The following is a 23,708-nucleotide window of genomic DNA, read 5'->3' as shown; positions in this document are numbered from 1 at the left end:
TTTTGGTTTTTAGGAGAATTAGCAACTAAGGCCATGTTGCTCCGGGAATATGCGGTGGTCATGTCATTCCCTGACCTTTCCGCATCCTCCGTATTTGGTGGTGACGGGCTCGAACCCCGGTCTAATCAAGACGTGTGCTACGCACTGCTGCTCCTTCCCACCTGGCTACGGAGGCGCCTCTCATTGATGCCCATGAACCAATCATTCAGCATCAACGGGTGGATGTATTCTCACTTTCTTCTTTTCAAAACGAGCTAGCCGCCTGGCCACAGTACGATAAGACGTGCAACCTGCCAACATGCTTCTGCAAGTCACTGAGACATTCCATTGCACTTTGCCCCCGTGTGACTACAGTCTTTATCCTATTTTGTAAATATAGCTCAAGGGGCTTCAGCGAAACAACTCTCCCATCAACGTACACTTAAGAAATTGCTGCTCCCTATGACTACCTTACATCCTTTATAATTAGCCAACACTGCGTGAGTATATGGAAGTTTTTTACTACTTTTCGAAGAATCCCTCTTACTCACAGGATATGCTTTTTCTTGATCATACCAGTCTTGTTAAGCTAACAGCGACATCAAGAGCTGATCTGTGGGTTGTGAGTTGTTTAGGATATTCTCCGAGGCAGCTAAGGACATGTGGCATCAACTTCTGTAAACTGTGTACTGTTTACTGTTTAATTCGGTTTTCTATTTTTCTGATAAAAACCAGACTTCTCAAAATAAAAAAAACCATGCAACCTCATTCGGCTAACCAGGCCACGCGAAACATGAAAGTTCCGCTGTCTGGAAAGGACTTATTTTCAACTTCGGCCGATAAGAGGAATCGATCACGGTTCTTTGCCATGCGGTGAGAGAGAGAGAGAGAGAGAGAGAGAGAGAGAGAGAGAGAGAGAGAGAGAGAGAGCGTGTGTGTAGCGGCTATCTTATTAAAAAAGAAAAGCCAACAGGTCTAAACTGTTCAAAGCAATTCAATGTTCTCTGTAACTTGTATGTAGTGAGTACATTCAGTATACTATTTTTGGTCTTTAAAGTAACAGTAACAGGTTTGTACCACTTACATAGTGTAATTCAAAATGACTTCTCTTTTAGGTCATTCTGCTGGAGGAAACCTGGTCGGAACTATTTCTCCTATGTGCGGTACAATGGTGTATGCCTCTCGAATCCAGTCCCTTGTTTACACCTAATGAAAACGTTATGACTGGACTGGCGAATGGTAAAGCAAATGTCGTGTTAACGGATCTTCGCCGTCTTCAAGACACACATACGCGTTTCAAGAGAGTTGCTGTTGATCCTGCTGAATTTGCTTGCATGAAGGCGGTGGTTTTATTTAAAGCAGGTATGTAGTTGTCTCTTGCAAATATCGGTATGTATGTATCATGTATGTATTCACAGAATCATGCAAGGAGGCAAAACCGATGTGGCACCAGCCTTTTTTTTTTTTTTTTTTTTTTAATTCTTTATCGTTTATTTTATCTATTTCGTACCACTATTTTTCCATTTCCTTTAAAATTTATATAAGCTCTCCATTTCCACGAGATTACGTGGATATTTACGCCAACAGCCAATTGCTAGTTGAATAAAGGCAAATTATACCCTCTGCAAAATAAAAGCGTCACGATTATATTACTAGAAAAAAGTAAACGATCAGTGTTTAGTTTATTGGATCCATTTAAAGTGTTACAAACCAGAATCTAGTCCTTGTTTAACTTCGTGCATTAAGCTAACCTCGTACTTCTTCTCTGTACTTTTGTCAATTCGCATCTTTTATGAAATACTCCCAAACTGTAAACTGATTTGGGTTTCAAAAAACCCAAATTCAAATTGACTGGATTCAATTTCCAATTGACTGGATTCAAACTAATGCGTTTCCCAATTGGTGGAGGTAGGTGGGGGGGGGGCAGATGGTGATTATACTAACTGCGCTATCCACGAGATGAGGGTCGTGATTTAATAATTTCTTTATCAGTAAACTGTCGAAATCACGGCACCCCAAACAACGGCACGTTGATACCCCTAGCCTAGTGCTGTGATGGGCTTGCTGTAGTTGTAATAAATGAATATTTATTTATTTATTTGTTTGTTTACGTTCGCCGTTTTGAAAGGGAATTCTTTACTGATATCACAGATTATACCCCTGTTTTACATTTATTTTAAATTAAAAACCCCTCACTATGGCTCCTAAAGTTAATAAACCTCATACAAAGAAGAAAAGAAGAACAACATTAAAGCTTAGTGACAAACTTAATCCAACTATTACAGTAAGGTCACCCGCAATGTTAATTCGTATATCCACGTGTATTGTGTCTGTAAATTGCATGTGTTCTCTGCTTGATTTGCCCGTTTTGCTAGACAATAAATTCCAGTTTCTGGGGGGGGAGATCCTTGCTATCTACGCCTGAGACCCACTAACTCAGCCAAGAGTGAAAAAAGCCTATAAAAGTTCTTCGGTCATCGACGGGATTCGAACCCAGGCCTTTTCCACCCAATTTGGGAAGGACGGTGACGATACCACGGCGATACACGCGCAAAATAAACTTGTTATAATAAAGAAAATAGAACGGGGTGTAAGCAGAAGTGTATTAATGGCAGAATGTAACGTTGGATCGTCATGTTTTTTATTTGTAGTTAATAAAATTGCATTCTTAATCTCTCTATTTCTTATTTAGCCTCATTATTTCTATATTAAAAAGATTAAAAATAAAACTTTCTAGATAACGGAAAAATCTAAATAACGGCACCTTGATCCCCGAAGGTGCCGTCATTTCGAAAGTCTACTGAACATCGTTTAAAAGCACATACCCCAAAGACCATGCTGTGTTAACATAGGAAACCATCTTGCATAGTTCTGTGAACATCTTGTTTATACTCTGGAACGGCCACTAGGTCAGACGATTTTACATTAATTAATTTGACAATGAATACATCATTAACCGTATTAGCAGTCACGCGAGCTTGAACCAAGGTCCACTCAAACTACATGTGCTTTTACACTCTCGCGCTACATCGAGCCGAAAATGTTCTAGTTTGTACGCCGGCATGACGCAGCTCAGAGGAGTTTACAATAAATCATGAATATTATCCTTAATCGTATTTGTACTCGCACAATGAAATGATCAATTCTTTTATCAATCAGTCAATAAAATAATCAGCTTTAACATTTTTATTAGATAATACAGTAGCGCTGATCTCTATAATTTCCACAGAGCAATTGTCATCAGAATTAAGGTAAGATGTGAGCGTGCTACCGAATCGGTCTTATGAGTCCTATGTGCTTGCCTGGACCGACTCCAACTCCTGTATGGATGTTGCGTGTCCAGTATTTTTTAATAGGAAGTATAAATGGGGCTTTATGAATTCATTGATCGAATCGCCTTAAAAACTAAATACATACCAGGATACACTAGCTTATTGGAAGCTAGTGTATCCTGGATTATGTCTCGCAAAATGAATGGTTCTATACGTTGCAAATACACAGTAACAATGACATATGCAAAAAAAGAAGGAAACTCGGGTTTGGAAATGATTGATAGAATATAATACATAAAGGCAGAACTTAAGATGTTATTTTTATTTATTTTCTTTTCTTTTAAGTGCGATCAGCCTATTTCCCTTGTATACTTGTAGGGTCGACTGTCCTCGGAGAAATATTCAAGATCGGCTGAATTTTTAATAATTCCACATTTTTGATTTATGACTTCTATTGTACTGTACTTCAATATTATGGCTCTAACGGAAATATGAATAAGATTTTGCTTATTATTCCAATCACATTTTTAAGGGATTTAATTTTAGACTTCTGAAGGCTATTTTTAAAAGTGAGTTCAGGATCAAAAATATAAAATTACAGGATAAAACCGAAGTGGAACAGATTATATGTGTACATGTATATATGATATTCTAATAGAGAGAGAGAGACTTTTCGAGTGGCGAAAGAAAGACGTTACAGATAGTATCTAACATTGGTCCTGGAGGCTGTCACAGACATTCTCTCTGGTACGCCAAGCTGGGCTTGCTAACTGGGAGTCTAATAGAACTGATACTCGGGAGATACTCAAGTCAAGTGGACCGAATTTCGACAAAGTCCGGTCGGTCTGTGACAGCCAAATCCTCTGTTTGCACCTTCACGATAGTGGGACTAATAGTAACCCTGGGTATAACCCCCCATGTATGGGGGGGTTATGTCCAGGCACCTAACATACTGTTGGCACCTAAGAAATATGGTGCCAACAGTATCTTAGATGCCATATAAGAAATATGGCACCTAAGATACTGTTGGTGACCACTCGGGTGCGAACCAAAGTAAGCAGGGGTCGAGGTGTATCGCCCACGCCACACAAAGGAATGACGCCTTTCTGTGTAACCAGGCAAGTAGGTGGTAGATGACTCTCATCAATAGGTGCAATACTACCACGAAAATGTGAATTGGAATATCATCGGTTTGGCTGAAACAAGAAGAAGAAATGAATCACTTATAAGTTTATCAAGTGGAAATCTGCTGTACACCAATGGAAACAGTGAAAGGAGTGAAGGTGGAGTTGGGTTTCTGGTCCATAAAGATTTTAAAAACAACATTTTGGAATTCAAAAGTACATCACCAAGAGTGTCAAGACTAATACTCAAGATTTCTAAGAGATACAAGCTAAAGATTATAATGATTTATGCACCAACATCGAGCCATGATAATGAAGAGGTTGAAGAAATGTATACTGAAATTGAGAGTCTTCTAGATGAGCATAAAACCCACTACACTATTATTATGGGAGACTTCAATGCTAAGGTTGGAAAAAAACAAAACAGCGCAGAAAGGGGAACAATAGGAAATTTTGGAATTGGTGAAAGAAATGAAAGAGGTGAAAGACTTGTGGAATTTGCAGAATCTCAAGGATTGTCAGTAATGAACACTTTTTTCAAGAAAAGGGTGAACAGAAAGTGGACATGGAAGAGTCCAAATGGATTAACTACTAATGAAATCGACTTCATCCTCACTAACAGAAGATATATTGTGAATGATGTTACCGTCCTGAATAAGGTAAATGTTGGAAGTGATCACAGAATGGTAAGATGTACACTTGATATAGATGTAGGAGAGGAAAGGAAAAAACTGACTCGAGTAAATAATACAAAGGTCTTTGAGATAACAGAAGAGGAGAAAAAGCAGTATGTACTGGAACTTAAGAACAAGTATGAGCTTCTGCAGACTGCTGAGGACCAAGATATCGACGAGGAATATTACAACTTTTTGAAAGTGATAAAGCCCAAGAAACCTACAGGGAAAACGAAATCCAAAGAAGAAAAAATTAGTCAAGAAACACTTGTCATGATGAACCGAAGACGACAAATGAAAAGCAAGAAAAACACTGACAGGGAGAAAATTGAGTATACTGAGTTATGCAAAGCCATTAGAAAGAGACTTAGAGAGGACATAAGAAGATTTAACCCAAGAAAAGTAGAACAAGCATTAAGATAAAACAAAGGAATTAAATCAGCAGCCATGAGCAGTAATACAGAAAGACAAATGATACTGAAACTGAAGAATAGCGATGGTGTACTTATAAACAGCAGAGAAGGCATAATTCAAATAGCAGAAGACTACTATAGAGAATTATACAAGGAGCGAGGGAATGATGCCAGCAGTGGGGAAGATGGATTGCAAAGTAGCAACACATACGACATACCCAATATTCTTCCTGATGAGGTAGAACATGCATTGAAGAAAATGAAGAATCAGAAAGCCCCGGGGGAAGATGAAGTTACTGTAGAGTTGTTAAAATTGGGAGGAAGAGATATAACACAAAAACTGACTAGGCTCTTCACAAAGTGCATTAGAAAAGGTGTGACACCTAAGCAGTGGAATAATGCAATCATAGTTTTGCTGCATAAGAAAGGAGATAAATCAGAAATTGGAAATTATAGACCAATTAGCTTGCTATCCCACATCTACAAGTTGTTCACAAGGGTCATTACTAACAGATTAGAAAGAATACTTGATGAGAATCAACCGAAAGAGCAAGCTGGCTTTAGGACAGGATTCTCAACTATGGATCACCTTCATGTAATATCACAGCTAATGGAGAAAGCAAATGAATATAAAACACCATTATGCCTGGCATTTGTGGATTATGAAAAGGCATTTGACTCCATACAGCATAAGGCAATGTTTCGGGCACTGGAAAGACAAGGCATTGATACCCCATATATTATGATTTTGAAGAAAATATATGAGAGTGCTACCTCCTTTATTAGACTAGACAAAGACAGTAGGAAATTTAAAATTGAGAAAGGAGTTCGACAAGGAGACACAATATCTCCGAAGCTGTTTACTGCTGCCCTTGAGGAAGCTTTCAGAAGATTAGACTGGTCGCAGAAAGGAGTCAATGTGAACGGAGAGTACCTAAACCATTTACGATTTGCAGATGACATTGTGGTCATTAGCCACGATCCCAACGAATTAGAGGAAAATCTTAATCAGTTATGCACAGCTAGTAAGGATTTGGACTAAAGATGAATATGGCTAAAACAAAAGTAATGATGAACAAGTATGCTACAGAAAGGGAAATAATGATTGAAGGAGCAGTAATTGAAAAGGTGGAGTCATATACTTATCTGGGACAAGTCATTAGCTGTAATAATGATAAATGGCTGGAAGTCAAGAGAAGAATAAATTTTGAATGGATAGCATTCAGGAAATATAGTCACATACTGAAGAGCAATATCCCAGTTTGTCTGAAACGTAAAATAATGAATCAATGTATACTCCCCACCATGACTTATGGAAGTGAAACTTGGGCACTCACCAAAAGAATGGAAGAGAAGCTGAGAACTACACAGCGAAGAATGGAACGAATCATATTGGGAATCAGACTGTTAGATAAGAAGAGAAACACATGGATTAGGCAACAAACTCAAGTAAAGGACATTCTTATCAAAACTAAAGAACTAAAATGGTCTTGGGCAGGACACATAGCTCGAAGACATGATGACAGATGGACTAAGAAAATAACAGAATGGTATCCAAGAGGAGCTAGAAGAAAACCTGGAAGACAAAGGCGGAGATGGATAGATGAAATTCATGAGTTTGTGGGTAGTAAATGGATGGCCAGTGCTCAAAACAGAAGGAACTGGAAAGTTGCTGGAGAGGCCTTCATCCTGCAGTGGATTGAAAATGGCTGATGATGATGATGACTACCACTTTGCTTATTGGAAGCTTGAAATGGTGGAATCCATGTTTATTCTCCAGAGCAAAGTTCCGGCAACCCCTCCCCATGCCTTCTATCTATGACTGATGTCTTTTGAGGTTATGATGGACATCATGGCGAGATCTTTCTTGCATTTCAACGGTACAACTACAAAACGGTGTTCTCAGGCCAGCCGCTAGATAGTCCACCGGAAATGGATTCTCTAGAAGGCATTCGGATCAGCTAGTGTATAATTTCGCTGCCTCTGCTCTGCCAGATAGTGACTGGAGGGAGTCCGAGTAATGTGTTTGCGGAAGGCTGGATTGTCGAGACCACGTTATGTCAAGGAGCTGGCTATATTCTTACCATATGTACGCTATATCCAAAAATTGTATTACTTCATACCGCATGTCCTCCGCACCTTTTCTTACTACTGAATACATCATGAATTATCAAATTAATAGAACAAACTTATCTGCAAAAAGATCTAAACCTATCAAGCACTTCCGCATTCATTTCACAAATATACGTGGTCTCAGTTCTAATCTCAATGATGTCCATTTCCACTTACAGTCTGTTAAATCCTATGTATGAGTACTTTTTCCTGACAGAATGTTATCGGTTGAGTCAAGCACTACTCATCTCAGTTGTCTGAATTATTCGCTGTATGATTACTTTCACTTCAAAGGTGGTACTTGTGCATACGTCCGTTCTGATGTTCCCTGTCAGAGACTTATTAATTTGAAATTTCCTCTTTTCGATCTTCTCTGGCTTATAAATTTCTTTACCACATTTGTCAAATTCATCTGTTGCCTCTATCATTCTGCTAACTCCACTAATCACTTGGAACTCATTTAACTTCTTTTCTTTGAAACCTGACTTTCTCCAGTCCGACTTCCCTAACAGTGAGGTAGTTTTCCTTGGTGATTTTAATGTTCACAACTTCAACTGGCTTCCGTTTTCTAGTCACACAAACCCAGCTGGTCGAGATGCTGAGATTTTGCAGTTACCAATGACCTCTGCGCAGATTATTCATTTACCCACCAGAATACCAGACAATCCTAACCACGCAACCGATACGCTTGATCTTTTTCTCACAGACAACCCTTCTAAGTACACGGTCGAGGTGAGAGGTCCTCTAGACAACACAGATCACAACTTGGTGATGGTGGTCTCTTCTCCAATGGAGTCTTTCTCCCGTGGCCATTCTAGTCGCGTAGTTTGGCATTACAGGAATGCAAAATGAGATGATCTGCGAGATTTTTTTTTCCCTTGGTCGGATTTCTGTTTCAAATCTTCTGATGTCAACGTTTGCTCAGATCATGTCAGCGAAATTATTCTTGTAAGGATAAAATCTTTTATTCCACACTCCACCTTAAAATCTCGTCCTTTATCTAAAAGTTGGTTTTCCAATAAATGTGCTAAAGCTGTTCAAGATAAAAATGTTGTATATCGCAAGTGGCTTGTATCCAAATCTCCAGGTTCATTTTCTGCTTACACCAAAGCTCACAACAATTGTAAAGCAGGTATTAATCAGTCCAAACTAGATTTCGAACAGAATAAGAGTAGAAAACTTGCTTCTTGTCCAAAAGGTAGTGGCGAATTCTAGTCTCTTGCCAAAGTTATTATTGGCCGCAACTTTTGCCCATCTCTGTTCCCACCTCTGTCCAAACCAAATAGTTCTATTGCTGCCTCAGCCAAAGATAAAGCTGACCTGCTAGCATACTACTTTTCTTCTAACTCGTGTATTGATGATCTTGCTAAACCACCTCCTACCATTCCCAGTACACTTCATTCAGTGCCTCCTGTGGTCTTCCATCAAATGGACGGCACAAGGATTTTGAGCAGTCTTGGTGCTAAGAAAACTCCAGTTCCTGATGGTATTTCTCTACTTGTTCTCAAAACCTGTGCTCCTGGACATATTTATGTTCTGTGTCGCCTTTATTCACTTTCTTACCCCATATTTCCCTTCTGCTTGGAAATTTGCTTATATACAGCCAATTCCTAAAATGGGTGACAAATCCCCCTCTCCCTTTCAATTATCGTCCCATTACACTTGTATTCTTTCTAAAGTAATGGAAAAATCAGTTAACCGCCAAATCTTAAATCATCCGGATACCTTCCCTCATATCAATGATCGCTATTATGGATTCCGTCAGTGTCGATCCACTGGTGATATTCTGGCTTATGCTATCCATCCATGGACCAATTTCAATGGAAAAGTTTTTGATTTTATTTGATTTGATTTTTTGTGGCACAAAAACAGCAAGGTTATAGTGGGCCATGGAAAGATTAAAATTCAAAAAAGATAAGACTTGTTACTTTTAAAAAGGTTACTTCGTCTAAAGGTGCATATATATATATATATATACAGACATATCAATAAATAAAATCAGTACAATGATAAAAGCAAATTGTATATTTCATATGAGTGTATACATATTGATCGATTTAAAAAAGTTGAAAACTGCTGACACATTGTCATTGTCATTTAAAATCTGACTGAGTATATATGGCTCAGTCAGATGGGTAAAAACAGTAAAACGAGCATTTCTAAAACTGGTACAATCGCATAAAATATGTTGAACAGATAAAATGGTGTCGCATTGCTCGCACATAGGAGGGTCATCAGCCCTCAGCAAAAAGGAGTGTGTCACACGAGTGTGTCCTATGCGGAGCCGAGCAGGAACAACTTCCTCTTTGCGATCCCTGCGTAAGCTGGACCGCCAAGGATGGATCACAGACTTAATTCGACATAGATTGTTTGTTGTAATCAGGCGATGCCACGAATCTTGCCACTGAGATTGTAAGTTACTACGGATCACTTGCCTGTAGTCTGTATAGGGGACTACAGGTTCCCTATACAGACGGATAGTCTTGCAATGTCTCTCTACTGCAATGTCGGCCAAATCATTTCCTCTAATCCCGATGTGACTGGGGATCCGGCAGAAGCGGATATCGAATCTACTTGCATAGAGGCTGTATATTATCTGCTGAATTCGGGACAGGGTTGGATGATTAGTGCGTGACACCGCTGATAGAGCCTGTAGTGCATATTTCAAAGGCTTTTGGTCGTGTTTAGCATAAAGGTCTCCTGAATAAGCTTCCACCTTATGGTTTGCCAACTGTTTTTTTTTTTTTTTTTTTGTAATTGGGTATCCAGTTTTCACTCTGACCGTTCACTGCGGGTGATAGTAGATGGTTCTCTGTCTTTTAACTCCTCCACTAATGCTGGTGGTAAATATTCTTTCTCCTGCTTTTCCACTCTTTTCCTCTTGTACTTTGTATATTAATGACCTTCTTCCATTGACTAGAAATCATATCCATAGTTTTGCTGATGATAGCACATTGCATTCCACCTTCCAGTTTGAGAAACTGGGCCCTGCACAAACAGCTTCAACTTCTCGGATATCCACTACCAATTCCTTAAATGCTGATCTCCAGGTAATTCTCCAATGGAGCAAAAATAACTTAGTTGATTTCAATCCTTCTAACGCTCAGTCCCCTCTTATATCTAGCAAAAAGGATTCTTCTGCTCCTATGTTTATCTTCGATGACATTCCGATTTCTATGCAAGATCATATATCTCTATTGGGGATTACCGTAGCTTCTAATCTCTCTCTTGACATAAGTATTACAAATATTGCTTCCTCTGCATCTAAAAAACTGGGTTTTCTCTTTCGCTCTCGGCGTTACTTTTCTTCCAAACAGCTGATCACTCTGTACAAATCGCAAATCCGCCCTACCATGGAATATTGTTCCCACATCTGGAGGGCCTCCCCAAAACCTCTCTCAGGCTTCTAGATTCCATTCAAAAAGGACAGTTAGGTTAATTAATGACTCATCTCCACCCTCTGTCTCATAGTCGGTTATATGGCTTTTCTATATATATATATATATACAGAGGTGTTAAAATTAAAGTATCCCTATGTAGAGGTCTGTAGAGCGAGTTCTAAGGCTCGTACTGAAGAGAAATTTCGATAACAGGTACAATAAAGAATGCGCTCGCCATGTATTGGAAAAAAAAAAATTAGTTACAAAATTTGTCACTGTATGGCACATAACTATATTAGTTACGATTATGCAAATAATTTACGTTATTTGCATAATCGTAAGTTATTGTCACAGCGCCACTACTCAGCTCTACTGTACTGTATAAAAGCAAAGCAATCTTTTCAAAATCATACAGTAGATGTTTGCCTGCGCTACAGGCAAATGCCAACAACGGTGCAGTTAAAGGTGCTATTAGTGAAGTTGTACTATCAGAACAGCAAAAATAGTGCAGCTGCGGCTATCAGAGATTTCCGGCGTCAGAAATGCATAAGGCCCACGTGGACCTATGACTGTTTTTGCTGTATGCAGAAAGATTGCAAAATTTGAAGCGACATTACATCTTGGTGTTCAACCAGGTAGAAGTCGAAAACGAGTAGACTCCTCTCGTGTTGAAGATGTGGCTATGGCTGTCGTGGATTTATCAAGTCAATCTCCATGTGGTAGCGCAAGTGTGCCAGCTGTTTCTCGTGAAGTGGACATGCCGTATTCCACTGTAAGGCTAGTTTGTTTGTTTGTTTTATGGCGCATTAGCATCTAAGGCTAAAATGCACAGGTAAGGCTAGTAATGCGTCAGGTGTTGCGGTACTATCCTTACAAGATACACATGCTACAGCAGCTAAAGCACATTGATGCAGATATTCGTTTCACATACGCACTTCAGTTTCTGGCGCGAATGACAGTGGATATCACTTGGCCATGAAACATCCTTTGGAGTGATGAAGCCCACTTCTGCTTCAATGGACAAGTGAATATGCACAACTGTCGCATTTGGGCAACAGAAAACCCTCGAGTTATCCGAGAAGTCTCGTTGCATTCTTCAAAAGTGACAGTGTGGTGTGGATTTACGGCCACATTCATGATTGGACCATATATTTTTGGAACAGGTAACACCGACTAGACCTGTTCCGTCACTGGACAGCGATATTATGAAATGTTGGCAAATTTCACAACACCAGAGCTTCAACAACTTTGGTATCTTCAGGATACCATATTCATGAAGATGGTGCGCCACCCCACATCCACTGTTGTGTCCAAAGGTTACTAAGGCAACACTTTACAGACGAATGGGTCATCAGCCGTTGTTTCCAGACATCTTGGCTACCCCGATCACCGGACCTCACCCCATGCGACTTCTGGTTTTGGGGGTTTTTGAAGAACTAGGTGTATCGGGAAGGATGTCAAACTTTGGCAGGCCTGACATTAAACGTCATGTGCTGGCTATTCCATTTGACATGTTACGTTCTGCTGTATAAAATGCTGTTCTTCGAATGGAAACTGTTGTTGGTCACGGAGGACATATTGAACAATTGTAGCGCTGTTCAAATGATTTGCATTGCCACAGCGCCTTATAGTGACAAATTTTGTAACTAATTTTTTTTTCCAATAAATGGTGAGCTCATTCTTTATTGTACCTGTTGTCCAAATTTCTCTTCAGTACGAGCCTTAGAACTCGGTCCAGAGCCCTCTACATACTTTAATTTTAACTTTAATTTTAACAACCCAATACTTCAGTCGTCACTGTTGTTCTTATTTGGCTTCTATAATTCCATTGACACTCTCTCTTCCAAAGCAGTCCCAACACGTGTAGCGATCAATCAACATCCTTTCATTGTCCAACTTCAAATTCACAGAACCAACTTTTCTTCTTCCTCATTAATCCCTTCAACTTCCGTTTTCTGGAACAGCCTTCCTTCATATGTATTTCCTGAAAATTAATCTACAAAAATTCAAGTGTAATGTCAACAAGTATCTTCTTTCATCTTCTCAACCTTCAGCTCATGCACGGTACCAAGTACCATAGGTTCTAATACCTCTCGTGTTTGGGGTTTTCATAAAAAAAATAAAATACATTGATTTATGAAAACATTGTGATTGCTCGTTCTTCAACAGAATGTGAAAGGACCAAATCATCAAATCTTAAGCAATCGTAAAGGTAAGCAAATTACAGGGAAGTAAGTTTAAATTAGTGAATTAGGGGGTTAAAGAAGCGAAAAACAGATGGCAACCCCTTTCCCCTCTTGAGATATTTCTGCAGATGTTAGCCAACATTTTACCAGAGCCCTCGCCAGCAGCATGGTTGTTATAATCACTATCCTCCCACAACGGGTGGAAAAGGCCTGAGCTCGAATCCCGTTAACTGAGCGAAGAATTTTTATGGGCTGTTTTTCCCAACGTGGATGAGTTGGTCAGTCTCAGAAGAGGGTTGCATGGTTTTTCTCCAGAAAACTTGGATTTTTTTGTTTAGCAAACAGCAAATCGACCGAAGAATAAACTAAATTACAAACACAAACTACCTTACACTTATAGCCTCAGTAACTTTGACGCTTAATATACACCTAACTCCTAACTTATCCAGAATAAAGGAAAAGTTTCCTGTTAAATATGGAGTTTTGAATGAAGGACAGAAGTGGGCCAAATATGGAGTAGCAGTCGTGTAGAACAGTAACGCGTGTTTGGGAATTGATTGCACGCAAGCAGTAGAGACGCCAAGATAGACTAAGTTTAATGGGCATTACTATTGATTGTTTGAATCGCAATAAAAGTAGTAGCAAGTGAACTGGTCACTGTGGAGATACTTTTTTTTTTTTTCTACTTAAGTGAACGTGATCAGAGTTAAAGTGCAAAATTTGAGAGATTATGGCGGAAAGGATTTTTTGAAGGAATTGTAGTAGGGAGAACGTGAAAGAGACAGATCTCCAATCTTTAAGTAGTGTAGGGTTTTTTTCTTGGAGCAAAGATGGAGTTTTCATTCTCGTTGTTAGGAAAGTATCTCTGCTCAGAAAAAATGTTAACGATAACAGTAAGGAGGTTATAAATGAATGAACTAGAAATTTGAATATTATAAAGATAGAAATCACGTCACTTCCTGAAGCGTTGCTCAACAAAAGACTGTTAATGGTTGCCTTCGCCATTTCGGAGCTAATATGTATTAAATCGAGGTCGGGAGAGGAGTGAGATTTGCCCTTTTACAGCAACTGGTTATTACGACATACCACTACAAACATTTATCAGAATAGCACCATTCGCTGGAATTATGAGGAGTAATCATTTAATTCGGGGACTGGTGCAAGATCTTATCTTAATATGTGAATCTCCTGTGGATTTCTCCTTTTCGAAATACTCTCTCTTGAACTTTACACACTTTCACCGACGTCGTACCACGCATTAAATGCTTCGTTCAAGCCATTTTTCGAAAGGCTGCGAACTGCGTTGTGCCTCTGCAAGCATAATTGAGTCGGACGCGAAACACTTGCCTTTCAAAGCTTTCTTTAGATGTGGAAACAGGAAGAAATCACACGGGGCTAAGTCCGATGAAAAGGGGGATGTGGCATAACCTCGGAACTTATGGCAGTGATCACTGCCTGCCCAATATTAGCCGTATGGCGCCTAGCATTGCCTGAATGGAGAAACCACTTCACACCAGAAAGTTTGGTCACACTGGAATATGGCCGCCCTACCTAAGACATAATTACCATACTCTTCATTCATCTCTTTAACTGTTTCCGATGCTTTTAAGTCCCGTCTGACATAATAACGAATCACATATCGCTGTTTAATCTGTATTTCCGACATGATACTTGCTTCGACACGATCGTCAGTAGAACGCAGCTAAAAAACTCCTCATGCAACATTAGCTCGACAAGTACTGGCGTGCACACACAGAGTCAGTTCAGTAACGATCTGGGAAAGCGCCTCTAGCGAAAGTTATGGAAAGCTCACGCGGTAAATATAAAATCTTGCACCAGTCCGAGAATTAAATGATCATCCCTCGTACATGGTTACCTTTATCAAATAGTTTATTGACAATATGTACTACATCTTAGGCTGAACAAGACATATTAAGAAATATTTAAGTTTAATGAGGTCCTTTAAGTTATAAAAATTGTATAGCGTACCAAATCTTGCACAAGTTGTCTTTGTCATGTAATCCAGTCTTGGGTAAGTTATGGTTTTGGGAGGTTTGAATAGAATTCAAAGTGATAATAAGGATGAAGGCCTGGCGACAAGGTTAAAAGCCCGCAAGTTGCACTGCGCTGGGTAATCCGAAATTTTGGCATATGAAAATTGCAACGCTGAAACGGGTTCTATAACATGTCACCTCTTCATCAATGTGAAAGAAATCCCAAGGAATGAATTATTTCTCTTGTTCTGGTTATGTTATTGGGAAATGGTTAGAGAGGTTGTAGTTGTTTTTTTTTTTTTTTTTTTGCCTGATTGATCTTTTGTCCAGGCTTGTGTTGGGTTACTAACTCTCTATATTTACTCTTGAAATATTAACTTCATTATGAGCAGGCTAAACTTTTATATAGTTAAAAAATAATGAATGTTTTAAAAAATCTAAAAAAAAAATTGATCACATTTTCGTCTAACTTGAACTAGCTTCAGTGTTGAACAAATGTAATTCAATCTGTTAAATCATCAAACTTAAAAAGGTCTCATAATTGTACAATATGAATACTTAGCTGATTCCTAAATGTTACATTTTCCCCTTTATAGATGCACGCGGTCTAAAGGATGCCAGTCAAGTAGAAAGTCTCCAAGATCAAGCTCAAATGATGCTAAATCAGCATGTGAAAGTTCATCATCCTAGCCAGCCAGCCAGGTTTCTTTCTGATGATAATTTCTTTCTTATATCATTGCTTGCATAGAATGCTCCTCGGAAAGATAAACAGAATTTCATGAGATTATCAATTAGATTATTTCGAGTAATAAATGTCGCATGAATATGTGTGCTATTCTCAAGAGTCAATGAACTATTAGCATTTCAAGTTACGCACATGCTTTAACTGCTCATAGCTCTGTAGCTCAATGCTGAAAAGTTGGTAAATGAAAAAAACAGAGGAACACAATAAAAATCGCAGATAAGGAAATAACTTTTGCGTGGAATCGTGGGTACTGCTACTTAATAATTCTGGGTTTTTTTGTCCAAGCATAGGGTCTAGATTTCGTAATGTATGCCCATGTCCACACCAAGACCACAGTATAATGTTCATAGCGCCTACTAGTGTTACTTACTGTATATAACTAGGTGCCAATTAATGTTTAATTCACAGAATTATAAATTACATATATTATTGCCAGTACTAGTGATAACATGGGCAGGACCATGCCAAGGCATTGACGACGGGACTTCTGTCGTCCATGGGCATATTTATGATAGGGGCACAAAAATAATATTTTATCGTTTGAGCATCAAATTTCTAAAGAATTATCAATTTTGGAGAAATAATTAATCAATTTTCTTCGCTGAAAACTAAAATTTTTTAATGTAAACTTAAAGTAATTTGTTCGTTTTGGATATTTTTTTAACCCCCAGAAGGTTTCTTAATTTGTTACTCAACGACATTTATAATGATTCTTTTTTTTTTCTTTTTTCATTTCTATTCAAACAATTAACAAAAATGCATGAAAACGGTGAATCTATAATTTCAATTTGTATACTGTATATCCTAAAGATTGATTTATGTAATGAAACAATTTTTGGAGATTTAATGCCAACGCGTTTTTTTTTTTTTTTTTTCGTTCCTCATACATAAATAGTAAACTTATTTTTTCATAAATAAAAATTAAATTGTATGGGTGAAGTATGAACTTTTTGCTGCGTGCGTTCAATTAGCTATGATCATGGAAACCAGAACTTAGGATTGTGCTTAGGTCTCCACAATATGCAAATGGTGGTTTTAGTTATCAAAATCCTCTGTATTATTTGTGCCAGTGCCACAAACCATGAGCAGTCTGTAGACATGTTGAAAGAAAGAGTTACAAAAGGTTCGAGTAGTCAGAACCGAAACTTATTTGGGTCGCACATAAAAAGATTCTTCAGTAAAATTTACAAAACAGACGATTTCTCATCAAAATCGTCTTTTTTTGTAAATCTACAGTTGCTGAGTGGTAAAAAAGATCATTAAATGAATTATTACTTTGATCAGTGCAATCCATGATTTTCTTGCTGAGGGAGGAAATTTGGAAACGCATATGATACGATTCAGCATAAATAATAATCCTGAATTGTATCATACCTGTATTTTGAAAATTGTACTGAAAAATCTCTTCATATGCGACCCAAAAGAAGATTTTTGCTTCGACTACTCGACCTTTTGTAATTCTTTCTTTCAACATGTCTACAAACTGCCCATGGTTTGTGGTTCTGGTACAAATAATACCGAGGACTTTGACAACTATAACCATCATTTTCCCATTGCGGGGATTTAAGCACAATTCTAAGTTCTGGTTTCCATGTTCAAGGCCACGTCTAGCAAATTCAACGTCCACAGCCAAAGGTTGATACTGTATCCCTCAGAACTTAATTTTTAATTTATATTTATTGAAAACATGCATTTCCGTTAACTGACTGGCTTCATCGCTCTCTTAAATGGATTGAATAATAACAATGATTCTTTGTTAACTTATAACAGATTAATTAATGATTCCCTATACAGATAAAAAGAGAATTTTAACAACAAATAGCTATACAGATAAATAAAATAGAAATACAAAATTAAAAAACGCACACCACCATTACAGTCGGATGGCGATCAGTACGAACAATGATAATCATAAATAAACAGATATTTCAGATAAAAACAAGTAATCATCCAGCTATGGCCAGCAGTGGCACACAGAACGTTTGAACTAATAAAGGAAAAACAATAAAGCTTACCACTCAAATGAAATATCTAGGTGTCATCCCTGATAACAATCTCTCCTTCCAACCTCACCTCAAGCAACTAAGAATAAAAATTAGAAACTACTCTGCACTGGTCGCCCGTGTTACAAGGCGCGACTGGGGCCTGAAAAAGCAAACACTCTCTCTCTCTCTCTCTACTATAAGGCTACATTTATACCAGCAATCTCATATGCTGCTCCAATCTGGTTCCATAAGACAGCCAAGGCCGTAAATAAAAGAATTCTTGATTCAATCCAGAGATCAATCCTTCTAACAATAACCCGCGCATGCAGGACTGTCAGTACGCAGGCGCTCAAGGTGCTGGCGGGGGTTCTCCCGCTGGACCTAGAGATTTTCAGGTGTGGCCTGTCATACTACCTATCTAAATGGATGCCCGTCACATTCATGGGGTACACCATCGAACCTACAAATGATAGAAAGACTGAAAAGACCCGATTATTGGGGCATCTGAAGCAAGAATGGCAAACCCGCTGGACAAACAGCACAAAGGAGAAGTGACAAAGAAATTTCTTCCGGACATACACAAAGTTTACCCTAAATCACCGCCTTGGCTCCACCCAGGTCTGCACTCCACTTACCTCCTGACGGGTCACGAACCTTTCAGTGAAAAACTTGCAGCCTTTCGGCTCGTGGAGGACCCACATTGTCCATGTGGGGAACGCGAGAGCTGGCAACATTTTATGCACCAATGCCCGCTGTACGACGACCTACGTGGAATCCTAATCACCAGACTAACTTACTTACCTCAGGACCGGGAACACCATCTCCTGGACAGCTTCGATGAATATAGTGCCCTCACCAAATTTGCACAAGGCTTATTGGCAAAAAGGAGAACACAAATTGCAATCAATGATGCACGCCGTTAGCCCAGGGCTCCCTGTACATGAGCATCCAAACTGAACCAGACTATGACCGTTATGGTGGGACCTCACTCTCTCTCCCAGGATTGAGCATCCATCGCAGAGGATAGACGATCCGTCACCATCTATGCGGACTCTACTAGACAATGATCTCTCTGGACGGGATTCTTTCTCCCATGTCCGACGCAACGACTGGACATGACCACAGCAGCTCTGCTGCAGCACGCCGCCTGGCGTTCTGAACTGGGCAAGGGAGGGGGAAGAGACGGGCCTGTGTCTTAGCCCTCCCCTGCCTTCCCCTTCTTCCCCTGGTGGGGCTTACTCCACTGACACTCCTGGGATCGCCTTCTCTTTCGTTCCCATACTTCTACCTATTCCCCTCAATCTTCAGTCTCCCCCCCCCACACACACACTCTACCTTTACAGACCGTGAATGTTCCAATTGCAAGCTAATAAACTTTAATGTGAAAAATTAACCTAACCTTCATTTAAAACCTATCTCGGCCCTCGGCCTTATCTAAACCTCTAGCGTCTACCCCCATTTTTTTTTTTTTTTTTTTAACGTAGGCCTTAACCACTGAAATCTCAGGAAATTAGGTGGCAGGGCCTGCCAGAGTAAATAACTGTAATACTGGTGTACCTGGTCTGCCTCCACGGGGCCTAGTGTGGGAAACGTTAGGCCTCAGTAGGGGTCCAGCGGCTAAATGACCAGATGAACAACGGTACACATGTACAATATCCATACACTTTTAAATCTCTGGCCTCAACAGTGTTCTGTTTCACATGACAATGTATACTACGCGGAGATGGGGGAAAACCCCTGGTGCCGTTTGACACGAATACACTTTACACAGAACGTTTGAACTATTGTAACACACCACAACGTAAACTACGCGGAGATGGGGGAAACCCCTGGTGCCGCTTGACCCAAAACACACTTAGGCTTAGAATGTTCCTCACAACCATCATCTTATATTCCAATTTTTTGAGTAATCGCGTTTGGTCGAGAAAGCCATGAAGTGAAACTTCATGGAAAAGGAGAATACTGGTTTGCAATTTAGTAGAGCAGGTTCGAGTAGTCAGAACTCAAAACTTTTTTTGGGTCGCGCATAAAATGATTTTTCAGTAAAATCTGAAACCGTTTCGGATTTTGATACAGCGTGATCTGAAGTGGTTGAAAAACTTTTCGGGAGAGTTTTCTCCTAAATAAAAAAAAAAAAAAAAAAAAAGCAAGGTCCATTTACTCTGGAATCTTGAAATAGCTAAACACTGTCTAAAAATCTCTTCAATCTGCTCTCCTTGAACAGGCGTTTTCAAGCTGATTTGCTTTTCTTAAAAGTTAATTCAGTTATTAATTGAAAAATGAATGTTGATGAATAAACGAATATCTTCATAATGTGGAGTCGGCTGGTTCATTGGTTCATGGTTCTCCACTCAGAATTCATAGAGTTGCTGTCAATGTTCGCATCAACTTGGCTCAGTGAATCTACATTTTACGCAACGACTTTCATGAAGCTGACAGCAAATATTCGAAATGAATTTTAAGAATAGAGTTAACGAGCTGAGTATGCAAAAAAATTTCTATGATTTCAGCAAGTTTGCGAAAGATTTGTCACGTTGAGTGTTTAAATTCTCAGTAATAAAATCATTACCTAGCTGTAAGGGTATACGTTTTCTCCTCCTATGTGGATAAAGTACTGCTGCAAATAAATAATAGCTAACTTATTATAATTCGAGACTTCCAAATAAAATTATTGTATTTTTATGTGTAAGGTTTGCTTGATTAAACGTATAGACTCAATCTTATTTACGAAAGATTGCGTATTCTTTTCTGTTAACACTGAATACATTTGTATCCTTGAAATTATGCAATCATGTTTTTGATTATATAACGTCAAGCAGAAAAGGATCTAGGGCACATAAAGAAGAGCCCAGTACCTTGAAGAAGAATTTTACGAATCTATGTGGTTCAACCCGTTTTAACAGACTGAAAAACTGAGGCAGCTAATGAAATAACTGTAGTAATGAAATTTAAGTTAAGTTAATTTTTAGAGCGTTTTTTTTTTTTTTTTTTGGACAAAATCCATCAAACATTTCATTTTGTAAACAAAATCACCAGTTGTCTCGTTCTTACGCTATAAATAAACAGCCGCTCAGAAGATGTTCGGCGCTATTTATTTGCAATGCATGCCATTACTCGCGTGTCTGTCCTAGATTGAATTCCCATCACCAAAGTTGAGAAATGATTCCTTCACTGGACAGGTGAAATTTTTTTTTTTACGCTGCGACTAAGTTAGTCTCGAGCTTGGGCCACATTGCTTTTAACCTGAAAACTCGGATTTTCCATCCTGCAAAATCCAAAAAACCGACCATAAAAATACAGACACTCCACAGACACTTATTATAATGAATCTTCATGGCCATATCGTTGCTCTGTCAAAAATTTTAAACGACTCAGCCAACTTTCGTAGTCACAAATACTGTACTTACCTGTATGCATTTTTTTCTCTCTCATGCAGTTACCTGTCTAAGAACCTGAAGACGTACAGAATGGCGAAAAATTTCAGCATTCTGTCCGTCTTCGGGAAAAGTAATTTTCTTGGAATATACAGTTCTGTCCAATCTCTCTCTCTTACTCCTAAATAGTTACACATACTTTACACTACAGGCTCATTAGCAGAATACTTGAACACAGAATATACTGGTGGAGATGGACGTTAATCTGGGTGCCATCATAGACAAGTACATATATAATGAAAATAATTACTCCTAAATAAGTGAAAATTTCTTGCTATTCAAGGCAAAGTAATATAAAAAAATATGCAGTTATTGGTAATGAAAATTAAATATGAAATCCCAAATTGCACTTAATATTCATGGTCATTAATTTTGTCATTAATTCATAATATATACTTTCTTTTTTTTCCTTAACTTTTGACTCTAGGTTTGGACGTTTGCTGTTGATGCTGCCTTCACTACGCTATGTACCGGCAGACAGAATCGAGCTGCTGTTTTTCCATAGGATCATTGGTAACACGGCCATGGAAAAATTACTGTGTGATATGTTCAAGTGTTGAAATAATGTGGACTGCTACCCCAGGGATTCCAAAAACTGTAACAGCACAACATTCTCCCTCCACCTCACAAATACCTGCAAATGGCGAACTTTTTTTTGTTTGTTTGTTTTCTGACCCGTTTTCATTTCCTCATTCATAGAGAACTCTGCAAAGGAGTCAATCACATAAGAAGAAGAAGCTGATTTCTGAGCATGTAGTATCTCAATGTTTTATGTTAAATTATTTAGACTCGACTTGTAAGTTTGCCGTCTTGTAATCATCACTGTACAGCGTTGGTAATGACTGATTTGTAATGTGATAAAACGATTAAATTATGCAGCTAATGTTAAAAGTTTGTTAAGTACTAAATATAGAACAAGCTTATTTCATGTAGAGAACTATCAACAACCAATCAAACGATTTCCGGCCATGTTACTGTCTTGAGTATTTTTGTAAAATTAGCTAGATGAGTATAAACACGCAAATGAAAGGTATTGGTAAACGTTTACTTTCAATATCGTTTCTGAGTTTACTGACAGTCTTTGGTGCACCGATTCTCATGTGGAGTCACTAAATATTTCCATGAGTAATACAGGGCGATTCCAAATGAATGATTATCATATATTTATTGGGAAGTAACCAGCGAGCCTACAATGGTTAGAAAAACTCTCAAAGTTTCATACCTTAAAGTTATTTTCAATGTGGACACCCTGAATCGCAGCACACAGATCAACCCGATAATCGAATTCCTCCATACTTTTTCGAGCACGTACCTGTTTATGGGTGTTATCGCTGTGATAATCCATTTTAATTCCTGGAGATCATATGGCATGGGTGATACAGAGAGGGTGTCCTTTACTACCCCTAGAGAAAGAAATGGCACAGCAGGTGTGGTCTGGAGACCTGGGAGGCCAACTGCAGGAGGACAAGTCAGTAGAAGTAGGACGTCCGATCCAGCGGTGTGGAAGAGTTTCATTGAAGTAACGGCGGTCTTTCTGGGTCAACTGTTACTCTCGACTCTTCAAATTGGTTATACAAACGACAAATGTTGCTCATAGTTGGCGGATGAATTCTGAAACGTGTACTAAATGTACGTTGCACTAGTTTCGCACAGTTCGTCTTCGCAAATTGCAAGATCGGGAATGCCTTTGATGTGGAGTGTCAGCGCGGTAGCACAGTGGTATTGTCACCGTGCTCCCCCACACCGAGTGGGAAAGGCCGGGGTTCGAATCCCGTCGATGACGCGAGGAACTTTAATGGGATTTTTAACTCCGTGGCTGAGTTAGTCGGTCTTAGGCGTAGACAGCAAGATTTCCCCCCCCAGAGAAACTGGGGTTTCTTCGTCCAGCAAAACAGGTAAATCGACCAGAGAACACGCGCAATTTACAGACACAGTACACATGGGTTGATATATTGTATAAACATTCGCCTGAAGAAGGCAGCACATCGTTGAAAATTAGTGGAATATTTTAATAGAAGTAAATGGAATTAATTGTAATGTAGTATGCGTTTCTTTGTTTCGGGTTAAGCGATTTCTAATAGTTTTAAGTGGCAACGATATAGTAGTAGGGATAGTAATTTACTGCTACTGCTATTTTTACAGCAGCAAAGAACAGGAGCAGTAGTAAATACGAGAATGTATCGCTAGCGGTACCCTCATGGGACATCCAAGGGGCGGTCACACTCAAAGGACATACACACTAGTGGTAACCTCACGATCAATTCGAACAGCAGCACGAGCATATCAAAGTAGCCAATGTCGCGTAGAACCTGTTTTCAATGTTTAAAAACTTCTCTATTGATGATTTGGCAATGATCGCACTCAGTGGCAGATTCAGGGTAAGGGCACAGGGGCACATCCCCCCCCCGTA

At 39.0% G+C, this 23,708-nt stretch overlaps 1 protein-coding gene across 1 annotated transcript in view; it reads left to right on the top strand.

Annotated features, from left to right (window-relative positions):
* The window catches only part of LOC150089366 (photoreceptor-specific nuclear receptor-like), a gene marked incomplete at its 5' end in the record, with an annotated part of 50,819 nt that extends 28,850 nt beyond the window's left edge, over positions 1–21,969 (top strand). The window contains 3 exons of the mRNA XM_090389958.1: positions 1,095–1,341; positions 15,731–15,836; positions 21,726–21,969. Coding sequence (XP_090246084.1) covers positions 1,095–1,341; positions 15,731–15,836; positions 21,726–21,858 — 486 coding nt within the window. The remainder of the gene's footprint in view (positions 1–1,094; positions 1,342–15,730; positions 15,837–21,725) is intronic.
* Between the last annotated feature and the right edge of the window lie 1,739 nt (positions 21,970–23,708).

Source organism: Mastigoproctus giganteus, chromosome 2 (genome assembly GCF_048544385.1).
Source record: "Mastigoproctus giganteus isolate SK-2022 chromosome 2, ASM4854438v1, whole genome shotgun sequence".
Classification (NCBI taxonomy): Eukaryota; Metazoa; Arthropoda; class Arachnida; order Uropygi; family Thelyphonidae; genus Mastigoproctus; species Mastigoproctus giganteus.
This window is presented reverse-complemented; position numbering and strand designations above follow the sequence as displayed.